General features: G+C 38.5%; 1 protein-coding gene across 1 annotated transcript in view; it reads left to right on the top strand.

The window, feature by feature from the left end:
* Positions 1–13,992, top strand: part of LOC101565073 (ephrin type-A receptor 6) — a 1,186,195-nt gene that overhangs the window by 884,084 nt on the left and 288,119 nt on the right. Inside the window, 1 exon segment of the mRNA XM_012512596.2 lies at positions 12,062–12,184. Coding sequence (XP_012368050.1) covers positions 12,062–12,184 — 123 coding nt within the window.

Here is a 13,992-nt window from a genome sequence, read left to right as displayed (position 1 = left end):
GAGAACAGCCACACACAGAGTGCTAAGTTATCCCTAGAGAGCAGAGCCACAGAGAGTGCTGAGTCAGGCTTCCTTCCTGCAGACTCGCATGTCTTCCTGCATCCCTCACTTTTCCTCTGAAGCCAAGAATCCTAATACCCCCAACTTCAAATGAGAGGTCACAGAACAGAATCTGAGAGGAGTGAAGGGTGGCATAGGGGCAGACCTCATTTGCCCATTTTTAGTAACCGACTTCTGTCTTAGAATGATAGAACCTCTGAGCTCGGGAACATGTCATCCTCACATGTAATGATTGTTTAAGGGCTGTCATGATTTCTTGACTAGCTCCCTAAAGAATATGCACCAATTTGTCACTTCACTGCTAGGAGTTACTATCATGCAAGTGTAGCATCTTCACAAAAAAGGAAAACCAGACATGTTTATAGTTCCTGTTTTCCAGTTACCATCATGATTGACCCCCTAAGCACTGTACCACACCAACTTCTGTGCAAATATAAATACAAGAAGCTTCTTCAAAATTATACTAAGTCGTGTCATGCACAGAAATAACTATACTACGATGAAAAGTGTATTGAAGTGAAGGCCTTACCTTCGTGAGGATTTGTGCCTGGCATTTTTAAAATTCTACCTTCCCTGTGTACTGTTTTCTACGTGTTACTGATAGAGGGGAAATGAAACTCCCAACCTGGAAGATACCTGGGCCGAGTTTGTGTTCTCTAAAACTGAAGGATGAAATTTAGGAACAAGGGAGGTTAAGAGCAGAATATATTTGTTGGGGAAAAGAAAGCTTCTGTCCGAGAGAGGGACAGAAGCGGAACCTGGGAGGGTTGCTCAGGACAGCTGTCTTTTCCAGAGATTTTATAAAGTAAAACCATGAGGTGAAGTGGGTCTCAGGTAGAAAATATAGCAACTCACTAGACCAGCAGGAGATAGGACAAAACTATGGTCAACCAACAAGATTACAAGCACAATCGCTCAAATAAAATTGATTAAATCCAGGACAGAATAGGGAAGCAAGTCATGTGGTAAGTGGGCACAGCGTCCTTAAGGGGAGAGGCTCATTTACAATACCAATCCTGGATCTTTAGGGAGGTGTGTGGCAGCATTTGTTCACTCTGCTGGCATGAGGCTGGCCCACAGCAGCGGTCTGTCTCCCCTGAAGCCCTAAAGTTATCTTGTTTTCTGTCCTGTCTCCTCGAGGGCCTGGCCCTGTCTGACTGCTAGAATATTTCTATCTCACTCCGCTGCCTGCAGCATTGCTAAATTGGGGGTCAAGGCTCAGAGAGTTTGAGTTACCCAAGTCATGCAGCAAACTGTGGCATAGGGAAGGTTTTCTGTCTTCCTCCTGCCTCCAGACTCTGTTTTATTCCTGGAGGGTTTTACTATCAGGAAAGATAGTCCTACCACTTCTTAGTAGGGCAATTTTGATATAAATATGTCATTGGTATAAATCTAAGTCATTGCTACAAAGGATCGATGACATATTCTATATCATTGCTAGAAATGACCGATGACATTCTGAACTGGCAGGACTCATGGAGGTTCCTGGGAAGTGTTTACAGGTGAGTGCAGCTGAGCGTGGAGGGAAACGCCACAAGCTCAGCCGAGCACCGCGCGGGCACCAAGCGAAGCACCACGCGGGCACCGCGAGGGAACCAAGCGAAGCACCGCGCGGGCACCGCAAGGGGAACCAAGCGAAGCACCACGCGGGCACCCTGTGAGCACTGCGGGAGCACCCGGCGAGCACCGCGCGAGCACCGCGAGGGGAACCAAGCGAAGCACCACGCGGGCACCGCGCGGGCACCAAGCGAAGCACCACGCGGGCACCCTGTGAGCACCGCGCGAGCACCCGGCGAGCACCGCGAGGGGAACCAAGCGGGGCACCACGTGGGCACCAAGCGAAGCACCACACGGGCACCACGAGGGGAAACAAGCGAAGCACCTCGCAGGCACCGCAAGGGGAACCAAGCGAAGCACCACGCGGGCACCGCGAGGGGAACCAAGCGAAGCACCACGCGGGCACCGCGAGGGGAACCAAGCGAAGCACCACGCGGGCACCGCGAGGGGAACCAAGTGAAGCACCTCGCAGGCACCGCAAGGGGAACCAAGCGAAGCACCACGCGAGCACCGCGCGAGCATCCTGCGGCCGCCTGGCAACGCGGACGTGGCTCACCGCTTACCCCGGCAACATTACTGTCACATTCTGAGCGCCACTCACACATCTTTCGCTTCAAAGTTAAAATCCCTTCAGGGCCTCGCTGGATCTCACTCTTGCCAGCCACTCTCAATGCATGTTAGAATACTCACATACATTCCAAACGGGCACCATTCTGACCTGGAAAAGCTAACAAAAACCTGAAAGAAATTTCAGTCTTTCCGTCCTAAATGAGAACTACTCCCAAGTATTAACACTTTTATTTTTGAATAATGCTGCCAAAGGCATTAGCACTATATTTCTAATCCAGAGCATTCTCTTTCAGCTGTAATGTAATAGACAGCAACACAGTGAGCTGGGTAGCAGCAGACTGCACGGGGCAGGCAACGGCTTAGGTAGCCCGTAGAATCCTTAGAAAAACTCCAAAGAGGTGCTTCCTGCGCCTCTGTATCGGTGTGCTAAAGATACAAACCTTAATTTAGTAATGTAACAGGTACACTCACAATTTATAAATAGTAAATAAATAACACTTTTTGATTATGAAATATAGATCTAGCTCATATATATTAAGAAATATTTCTTAACGACTCTTTAGCTAACTCCATGGCACTTGAGGTATAAAAGGTCCTTTTTTTAATGTATTTAGTACAGGGTCTCACTATGTAGATTGGACTCATAGTGATTCTCCTGTTTTCAGCCTTCCAAGCACTGGGATTACAGCTGTGTGTACCACACCCAATCTCAATCTCCATCTCAGGGCACCCAGGGGTGGGGCCAGGGATGGAACCCCAGTCCCTGTGCCTGCTTAAGCAGGTGTGTTAGTCCACTGAGTTATCTGGCTGGCCCTTATAAAAGTATTTTTTAAGGAACAGGAAAGTGATCCCAAAAGTAACAGCTGGGTCCGAATACACCAATCAAGGCACCCATACCATGGACCCTTGGAAGACTTCCTTTTCAAATTCAATTCACTGAGGTTCCATCCCCAGCACCACAAGCCATGCTGGCCCCGTCCCTGCACCCAGGGCACTCTGAGATGTGACTGAGACTGGGCATGGTGGTACAGACCTATAATACCAGCGCTTGGGAGGCTGAAAACAAGAGGATCACTACCAGTCTGAGACCCTGTAGACCCTGCACTAAATACATAAAATAGGAGAAAAGATTGAATTCATGCCTTCACTACTTCTTAGATAAAAGAACCTCAGAAATCAATGATCATCAAAATTTTAACCTGTTCATAATCATTTAAATTGGAAATTCAAAAGTTCTATTAAACTTTAATAAATTTTTCCACTTTAATAAATTTTTCCATGTTGAGAATGAGTAGCCTCAGTTTTAAAAGCTGAGTAATTTTAGGCTTTCTTTTACATAAATCCAAACTACCTTTAACCTATTTACATGCAGACGATTTTAATTCAACTTGATAATTCTGTTTTTGAGCTCCTACCTTATGCAAGTTCTGAGGCTGGGATTTTAGAGGAGATTAGGACATGTGGGTGTGTCCCGTTAAGAGCTCTCAGCCTAGTGTGGAAGACAGTGTGAGCGCCAGAGTCTCCAGCTAGCAGCCCACAGAAGAATGCAGCCAGGAGACGGGTGTCATTTGATTTCTACAGTGCTTTTTAAAACATTTGGATTCTTTGCCATTAGTTATACTTTTACCCTTCATTTTAAAAGGATTTGTTATCTACCAATATATACATTTATTGCAACTGCCAGGTCCCTAGGGGCATTGTAATTTAGCACCATTAATTTGGAAAAATACTGTATTTATGATAGTGTTCTATGTCATAATATCTGAGATCAGATAGAGGCACGGAAGAGAGAACACAGAGTGAATTCTCCCCAAGGGCCTTTCAGATGGTGGAACAGGATAAAGGTGAGGAGAAAGAAATGCAGGTCAAGTTTATAATTAATGAGGAGGAGGAGGAGGAGGAGAAAGGAAGACTGTTACCTCCACTGCCTGATCGTAACAGCTGGCCACTGCACATACTTCCAGTGGACTCAGGATGAATCCGCGCACTCAGCATCACCAGCTCCTACCAGGCCTCCAAGATCCAGGTCTTACGTGGCGGCGAACGCAGGCATTTCCACCACGGAGCCACCAGGCTCCGTACGTGTTAGCCACGCTCTCACTCGCTTACTCTGGGCACTGACATGTGGTAGTACCCATGTCTCACTGAACACGAACATAGCTAACACCTGGACATAATTCCCAGCGGAGAAAATGCAGGCTTCACTCAAAGCATCAACTGGAAAAAATATTCTATAAACTTTTAAGAAAAGTTGGGGAAGTTCTAATCCAAGTTTATCATTTCACAAAAGAGAAAATTTAAAATACTTGTTTTAAAAAACACAAAGAATTTCTCTTTTTAATATAAATTTAAGTATATTTTTATTTATTTATTTATTTTTGCAGTACCAGGGATCGAACTCAGGACCTTGCACTTCCCAGACAAGCACTTACTCCACTGAGCTATCTCCCCAGGCCCTATAATTTAACAACTTAAAGCAATGATAATTTTATCATACATAAGCTAGAAATATAAAGTTTCAGAAAAAAAGATTGAAAATGTATTTTTAAAGGCACTGAGAAATAACACACAAAAATCAAGCCATGAAACTGCCCTTCAGTGCATTTGTAAGACCTGTTGAACAATAACTGCATGAGAAATCCGCACAATTTGTACTGAAGTGACTGGAAGGGCTAAAGACAGAAGCAAAAGCTGAGCCCACACTGTACGCATGACCCTTGATTGTGTTTGCTGCTGAACATTCATTCACCTTTGAGCTTAATTATTCAAGTGAACAGAAAAATGCTAATTTAATTGTAAAGGTATTCATATAAAACTTAGAAAATGGACAAAATTCTATGCTTGTATTTTTGGCTTAGCTTACTTTTTTTCATGAAAACAATGGCATCACATATTTTTATTTTTTGTATTAGATGTCAAATGTTTAATCATTTTTACACTAGAAATGTGTAGAAATGCTTAATTAAACACTAAATAAATGAATGAGCCAGTGAATGGATAAAGGGACAAATGAAAGGGTACTTTATAGTTATTGTTTACATTTTAACCTAATCAAAATGATCTTCCTTCTAGCTAAAGTAAGTTACTTTTGGCCTCGAAAGGAATTGGGCAGGCAAGTACTTCCGTACAGCCTAGCAAGAAATTTGCCTCAGAAGAAATTCATCACTTTTATTCAGTCATTCTGCATCCACTTTTTCAGCTTACATTTATTGAAACCTTAGTCTTTGCACTCCCTGACCACAGTCAGAGTTTCTGATCACAGCAATCTGCACACGGGACCCCCAGGCAGCTCAGTCTGGGAAACACGGAGGCAGAAACCCTTCTACACCAACACACACAGAGCAGGCTAGGCCTTCCTGCACTGCCCGTTGTCAGTTAGGAGATGGCTCAGTGGAATAAGTGCTTCCCTGGCAAATGCAAGGGCCTGGGTTCAAATCCCAGTTCCACCAAAATAAATAAATAAATACATAAATAAATAAAATAAAATAAATAAAGTGACTCAAAGGAAATGCCTACACGAAGTAAAGCTGTATTCTTCCAACGCTTCATAGGAAAATGTCTCTTCTTACTGTTGGTCAACTTGCAATGTAAACATTTTTCTTTTCTATATTAGGGACTGAATTTGAGTCCTGCACACTGAGCTACACCTTTAACTGTTTTTCTTATTTTTTTATTTTTGAGATAGGATCTCATTAAATTGACCAGCCTGGCCTCAAACTTGAAATCCTTCTGCCTCGGGTACCTGAGTAGCTGGTGTGACAGCAGTGTGCTACCATGCTGGGGCACACTCGTCTACCATCACAGAAAGCTAACGATCATTTGCTCAAACATGAGGAATTTATGGTTTCTTTCCAGTGCAAAAGAGAGTGTATAATGCTATAAATTCTGATGGTAACTAAGAGAAGAGGTGGTCAGGTAGGAGAAAAAACACAAGTCATATAAGGAGCAAAGGAAAAAGCACAGTCTGATAATGAAAGGACAGAAGAAATCAGAAAGGGGAGAGTGTCTAGAGGTTCAGAAGAGAGCATTTCTCCAGGAGAGCAATGTTTGGCACAGTGTTTGGCTTCACAAGCTACATTACTTAGCTTTTTGAAGTCACTCTACCAGAAGCATCATGATTTGTCAAAAACATAGATAGGGAGTGTCTTGTATGTTTCAGTTACAGAACTCAATATGACACACTCAAGAATGGGGACAGGCTCTCTCCTGTGAATGCGCACAGACTCGATCCTCAGCTCCTAGACTGCTGGTCATGTCCTATGGGTGAACTTTTTTGAGCCAAACCGTCCATTATATAGATTACAATTATCTACAAGACATACATGCACACACACACATATATGTTACTTTACTGTGGCTGTATGGGCTTTCCATGTTCTCTTTGTTCATTTGGGTCTTTATTATACATTTTCTAATATAAAATATTATATATATATATATATATATATATATATATTACCCAAGATTGAGAGCTACTGTGCACGGGGCAACATGGTCTTCTAGGATCGCTGCTGTGGGTCAATAAAAATCCAAGCTTTGATCTGTTGAAGTTCTTAAAAGAATTATTTACTTTATCCATACTTTAACATTTTATTCATTATTTTATTGTTTAAACAGTCGATCTCCAAAACCTTCTGCTTACACAGCTCTAAAAGTAAACATATTTGCACAAACTTTCTGAGGTTAAGTGGCATTGTAAGTATATTTTATTTACAATCTATATAAACTTGTATAGTAATATGTGCACATTTACAAAATATACACAAAATTTGCAGCTGCTAAAGGATGACATAAATCACAAGCAGAAATGGAATCTCTAGTATTTTGTTTCTACTATCTTCCTTGTACTTAGGTGGTTACCCACCACCCTAATTTTGGAAAAGATTGTTAAAAAATAGGCTTATTGCTGGATAGGGTGAAACAAAGGAGGACCAAACAGTAACAAGCAAATTAATTTTCCTGCAGCATCTCAAACAAACATAAGAGTCCATGTATGTCAAGTTTTCAATTCTAAAATTTTATTCAATTACATTATATCTCCATTGTACACACATAGATCAAAATGGCTATTAGCTAATGAGAACAATGTGAAGACGCAATATCTCATCTTGAAAGTTAATGTCATGTAATATGATATTGCATCTTATTAAATTTTTTACAACAAAATTAAATTATTGATATGCAGTTTTAAAAGGAGAGATTTCTTCTATTAGGGATTTATATAAAAGGGGGAGTTGAAAGAAAAAAATTTCATCAATTTTTATTTGTAGTTAAATAGAAATAAAAAAGTTATAAAGAGTTTATTTGTAAAAATTAGAACTGTTCATAACGATGCTGGTTTATATTTCTGATCATTTGCTTTTATTTGATCCCCACAAACAACCCCATGAGGTAGGATCTGTTATGGTTTTCAGTCTATAAATGAGGAAATTGATGCTCACAGAATCAAGTTATCTTTCACACAAATTCTTAATGACACGCAATTTTCACTGTAAAATTATTTTAGAGAGATTGCTATAATATCAGATTAGATGTGGGAGTCTGTTTTGCAAAGCTCGTGTCAAATATACTTTGATTACTTGAAAACTACTTGCTTTTCAGGCCAGGCCACCACACTTTAAAGTTGAAGCAAGGTAAGTAATCATAACCTATATTAATTTTTCAAGATACAGGCTATGTCATACTCTATGTTTTCATATCATGCTTTCATTGTATGATGCACTAAGTAGCAAACATTTTTTTTGTACAATATTTTTCAGAGGGTGACATAAACATTTGGAGAAAAAGATTCTCCTTTTAGTTGAGAGTATCACTTACTTCACCTTCAGCTTCCACAAATTAAAGGCCAGTAATTCCTTTTGCCAGTCATAGTGACTCTTTTACTTTCTTTTCTTTACCTTTTAGGCAAGGTCTCACTATGTAGTACAAGTTGGCCTTTAGGCATCATTTATGCTCAGCTACAATATAATTGATTAGCACACCCCACAATTAAAGATATTAAGCAAAAAGACCCAGCAAGTTGGACAATTTAGCAAACCACACAAAAATTATTTCCTATCAGGTCTTAAAGCTTAAATTCTCATGGATTAAGGGATGAGAGCATTCTAACAAAAAGGAATTTATTTTTGCCTGATTTCATTGTGCAAACTTGAAGCTGTAGTGTTTCATGTTCTCTGTATTGGTATGACTGGCCTTAAGGAAAAAGGGACAACACATTGTTATCACATGATGCAGTGCTTCAATGGACAGTCTACTCATGTACAGCAGGTTTAATTTGGTTTTATTTTCATCTATGAAAAAAATGATAGCTCCATATTTCAAAGAGTCAACAATTGGGATCTCACCTTTTTGAAAAGTTTTTGCACATCAAAAGTAATCACCAACAGAGTAAAAAGAAAACCCATGATCTGGGAAAAGAATTATAGCTGACTGTCCCTCAGACAAAGGACTCTTATCTAAAATTTATAAAGAATTTTAAAAAATCTGGGCCCCCAAATTCTAAGGCCCAATCCAAAAATGGACATCTGATGTGAATATACACTTCACAAACAGCAAATATATATATGAAAAATGTTCAGCATCATTGGTAATTCAAGAAATGTAAATTAAAACAACACTGAGATTCCATCTCACCCCAGAAAGGCTACCATGGAAAAATCCAACCAATAACAAACTTTAGAGAGGCTACGGGGAAAAGGAACCCTTGTCCACGGTTGATGGGAGTGCAGATTGGTACAGCCACTATGAAAATCAGTATGGAGGTTCTACAAAAAGCTAGGATTAGAAGTCCTACTCAATCCAGCTACTCATTTTCTACTTTTCCAAATGAACTGAAAACATCATACAACAATGATATATGTGCACCCATGTTTATAGCAGCATGATTTGTCATAGATAAATCATGCAAACAACCCAAATGCCCATCAACTGAGGAATTAATAAAAAAAGATGTGATATTTTTACACAACAGAGCATTATTCAACTATAAAAAGATAAACTCAAGGCTCTTCTAGGTGAATGGATGTACCTAAAGACCGTACTAGTAAGTGCAATAAATCAGACCTGCATGTGCAAACATCCTATTATCTAGCTAGTGTAAGAACCTGAGAGAGCAAATAAAATTTAAAAGGTACAACAAATACTGTGAAAGGGAAGGAATCTGTTCAATGGGAGAAAAATTGGGTTGAAGAAAAGGATAATAAATAGAGAAAAGTTGTATTTATGTACGTATGTAGGATAGCTTGGATAATAGTTCTGCTGATTTCTGCTGGTTTATAAAAGGAGCAGTTAATGCTTACCTTTTTTCTTCTCCTTTTCAATTTCTTAATAACTTTTTTTAACCAATTTGCATGTGTATATTTGGTAATTTAAGCAACTAATTTGAAGATAACATTATACAATACAACAACCATTGTCAAATTTGTTTAGTGAAATTCTGCTTCATTTCCAATGTTTTTATTTTGTTGTGTTTTTGTTTGTTTGTTTGTTTGTTTTACCATTTTGTATTCTCTTTAAAAGATAGAAAGTAGGGCCAGGGAATTGGCTCAGTGGTAGAAGGACCTGCCCGGCAAGCACAAGGTCCTGAATTCAATCCCTGGTGCCGCAAAACAACAATAAAAAGTAAAAAATAGCTGGCAAGACAGCTCAGCGAACTAAAGTGCCTGCTTAGGTGAGCTTAGGACTACAGCTCCATGCCCCTTTACTACAGGGCATGCCAGTTCCACCCCCAGGGTGGGCTCAGACAGCCACAGAGTCCGGGGCATAGTGGTTGGTAATCCCAGTGTTGGGGAGGCTGGAAACGGGAGCATCACTGTGAGTCTGAGCTGCATAGTGAGACCCTGTAACAACCAAACACATTGATAAATAAATAAATAAATAAATGATACTTCCTTATGAAATTTGTACCACAATAAATGAAAAGACCTATTCAACCATGGTAAAGAGACACAACAAAGCCATGGCAAATGATATATCAAGTAAAGAAAAATAAATTCTGCTATTAAATAAGACTATCACTTCAACTAAAACAATAATCAATGTAATCATAGCAATAAAAATGATATTTGGGTTCATTCCTTTCAAGGAGTTAAAATAATGAATATCTTTCATAATTAAACTAGCAAAAACAGATTTTTAAAAACTTTAATGCTTAGCATATTAACTTTACTTGGAGTCACTGCCCTACATACTTTCTTCAAATTTCCTTGAAGATTGTATCATTTATATCACTTTTTCTTTATATGAGTAAGTCATTCTTTATCTTTATAATTTTGCATTACTGAACAAAGATTTTAATACTTGATTTTTAGTAAGGCTAAAATCAGCTAAAATTGCATTATTTTAGGTTTTCAGAATCATTTCTCCATTTCTTGTAGTTGCTACAACAGAATCTGTTTCTTGTAGTTCTTTTTCTTATTCATGAGAAAAGCGTTTCTTTTGTAAGACATTCTTTCTTTGTGGTATAGATGATTGAATGCAGAACCTTTGCCCTGAGCGACATGCCCAACTGTTTTTAATTTTTTATTTTGTACAGAGTCAGGAAAAATTACTAAATTTCTCAGACTAAGCTTGAATTTGAAATCCTCCTTTCTCAGACTTGCAGAGTTCTGGGATCACAGGTGTGTTACCACCAAGCCCAACTCCTTTCTAAATCTGAATAAGAAGGTTATGTCATCCGGTGGATTTCTTTACCGACAGCTTTCTCCAAGAAGTCATATTCATAAAGTGCAGCACAGTCAGTACGGGCCAAACTGAAGTCACCTCAATTGAAACAATTTTTTGGAACATCGTTTTCTAGAAATAAAGTGAATACTTGCTAAATCTGAATGCATACAGGGTCTCTCTCCAGAACAAAACGTGATGCTGTTCAGCCTGGTGGGCATCTCAGAGGAGGACCCCTTGAGATTCACTCCATAACTGTCCCCTTACCTTGCTGTTAGTCACTCCTGTGATTCACCTTCCTTAGACTGCCATCCCAAAAGCCAGCGCTGCTCATTCACTGATGCTGCATACGGATTCAATTCTCTGTGCTTTTAACGTCTTTGAAGTGATTGAGGATCCAGATTTTAATGTGACTATTTCAAAGTACAGAATATCAAACTCATATTCAGAGAATACTAATCTCTCAAGTAGGAATTGCTTGTTTAATCTTACTCTACAATAAGAAGAGTTTGTTGCTGTAGTTCGACAAGTGTGTGACATCACATTTACCCTTCAGGACATCTCCGAAGTGTTTTTCAGCTCTGATACACTTTTATTATAAGATTAATTATATAATTTTATGGATAAATATTAAGCCATTTACTTTTTTATTCATAGTACCCTCCTTAGAAATGGTGAAGAAAAGCATATGGTTCTACTTTTGCAAACTCTGTATTTCCCTGAAATACAATGTAATAAAGGAAGAATTGTTTGATTCTCACACTTTTTTCAAAAATATATGTAATTACTGCACTAATATTAATCTACCTAAAACAAAGCAGTTCCTTTAGGCACAGCATAGACCTCAAATTTGATCATGGCTATTTTCTGAATGCTTATAGCTCATGTGATCAAACAGACAACATAAATGATTGGCCTTTACGTCTACTGCCTCATTCTATAATGTGACCTTATTCTAAATATATATTCCATAATTGTATCTTGGCATTATGATGTTTCTTTACCCTCTAGTTGCAACTACTTAAAAGCTTTCCTTTCAAGAAATTGGACTCAAAATTTATGATTTAAAAAATGCATCCCTCCTCTTTAACTCCCTGGCTTCTTTTTGACGTTTGATGTCTTTGCTGACTACAAGTTTTAATCCAATAAATGATCATCAGTGACTTTTCAATATAGACCACTTTGATTAATGTCAATTTTTGTCTCTTACAAGGATCCTTCCCGACCATTGGGGTGGAGACGTTTTGTCCCAGCTTCCTGAGGACAGGGTTTTTAAATAGTATCCAGGCCCCGCATCCAGTGCCAGGGGGAGGATCTTTGCCCCCCAGGATTCCTGGTAGGTACCTTTGGTGAAATTTTCTGCTGCATGTCAACCAAAAACTATATGACAGACTTTGACATACTCATGTTTCAAAAACAAATATTTCTAAGATGTATCTTTTAGAAGAAATGGAAGTGATTATAATTCAGAAATCACATTTATGATACCTGGTTCATAATAGCATAAAGGAAGCAGAAAGACAAGCCAGGCGCCCAGTATCCAATTCGCAGAACACTGATCTACTGGGAAATGCATGCATAAGAACCAGAGATTGGGGTGTCTAATTTGTAACTCGAGAATAAAGCAAAGTGGGTTTAAGCCACTTTGCCAGTTTGAATTGGCCAAAAACAGAATTAAAAACTAAATGTTCTTGACAGCAAGAGTAATTCCATATTTCAGTGCAAGTATAGAGATTTGAATATAGTTCCATTTCACTGGAGAAAAGTGATTTGAAGAAAATCCAGGAATTAGCAAATTTGGAAGAAATTTTGAAAAAGAAAATTAATGTTCAGTACTCTCTAAAAAAATAAATCCAGGGGGCTGAGGAGATGGCTCAGTAGAATAAGTGCTTGCCTGGCAAGTGCAAGGACCTGAGTTCAACCCCCAGTTCCACCAAAAAATTTTTTTTAAAAATCAATCTAACCAAAAGCATTAAATAAAATATAGAACAGTGAGCATTTTAAATTACAATTTCAAAGGATAGTAAAACATTATATGTTATCCATGGTATGAGTATAACCACAAACTGTTTTTTCCTGTCATTTAAAAAATGCAATTGCTTTTCTCCATTATACCTGAAGGATGCTCCCCCCTCTCTCTCACTCTCTCTCTGTCTCTCTCTGTCTCTCTGTCTCTCTCTCTCTGTCTCTCTCTCTGTCTCTCTGTCTCTGTCTCTGTCTCTGTCTCTCTCTCTCCGTCTGTGTCTGTCTCTCTCTCTCTCTCTCTCTCACTATATATATATATATATATATATATTTCTGAAAATTCAATGTTGAAAATTTCCCTAGTATTTTCTCTGTGGCTAATCTGGGTGCTGTGCAGTAGAGGGAATGTTTTCTAAAGTACTGTCTTTGTTTACCAACCCGTGCTTTAAATACTATGCTGCAACACCTACTTTGACATGTTTTTATCTGAGAGTCTATTCATCATATGACTTGGGAAAGACAGAGTGAGACTCTATCTCTCGTTATTCGCAGCCAGGTAAGAGGACACACTGACAGTTAAAAGCTAGATTTTTTGCATTTCCTGAGTATATAATTAAGTATATTTATATTATTTATCCTTTGTGAAGATATCTTGATGAAGCTTAAAATTAAAAAGATGAACTTTTCATATCCTCACTTCTGTCCCCTTATTAGCCATGCTAGGAAATAGATTCATAATCCAGTTTTCTATGTACTACCATGTATAGACCATTTCTATGCCAAGGGATTTACAATTATCAGTCAATGTTAAAATGTCTTCATGGTCAATTAACAATGATTATCAATATTCTCCTTTTCATATTTCACGTGACATATTAAGACATCAGGGAAAATTTTACATGTAATATTATCTAATACCGCTTCTTTTCAGGAAGTTTAGATACTGGAAATAGACGAGGAATAATAAATTTGAACCTGCAGAAAGCCTAGGATCTGGTTAATATATTTCAGTATCAGGTTTTAGATACAGACAATTGCAGAAAAGAAGTAACACAAAATTTATTTATTTATTTTTTTTTTAATTTTTTTTTATTTTTTTATTTTTCAACAAATAATACACTGCATATATTCTTCTTAGTGGTTAATTGCTGTACAAGATGCGGACTTGTGATCCTATTT

This window comes from Octodon degus, unplaced genomic scaffold (genome assembly GCF_000260255.1).
Source record: "Octodon degus isolate 3935 unplaced genomic scaffold, OctDeg1.0 scaffold00237, whole genome shotgun sequence".
In the NCBI taxonomy this organism is placed as follows: domain Eukaryota; kingdom Metazoa; phylum Chordata; class Mammalia; order Rodentia; family Octodontidae; genus Octodon; species Octodon degus.
Note: the sequence above shows the minus strand (reverse complement) of the source record. Positions and strands in the feature narration are given on the sequence as shown.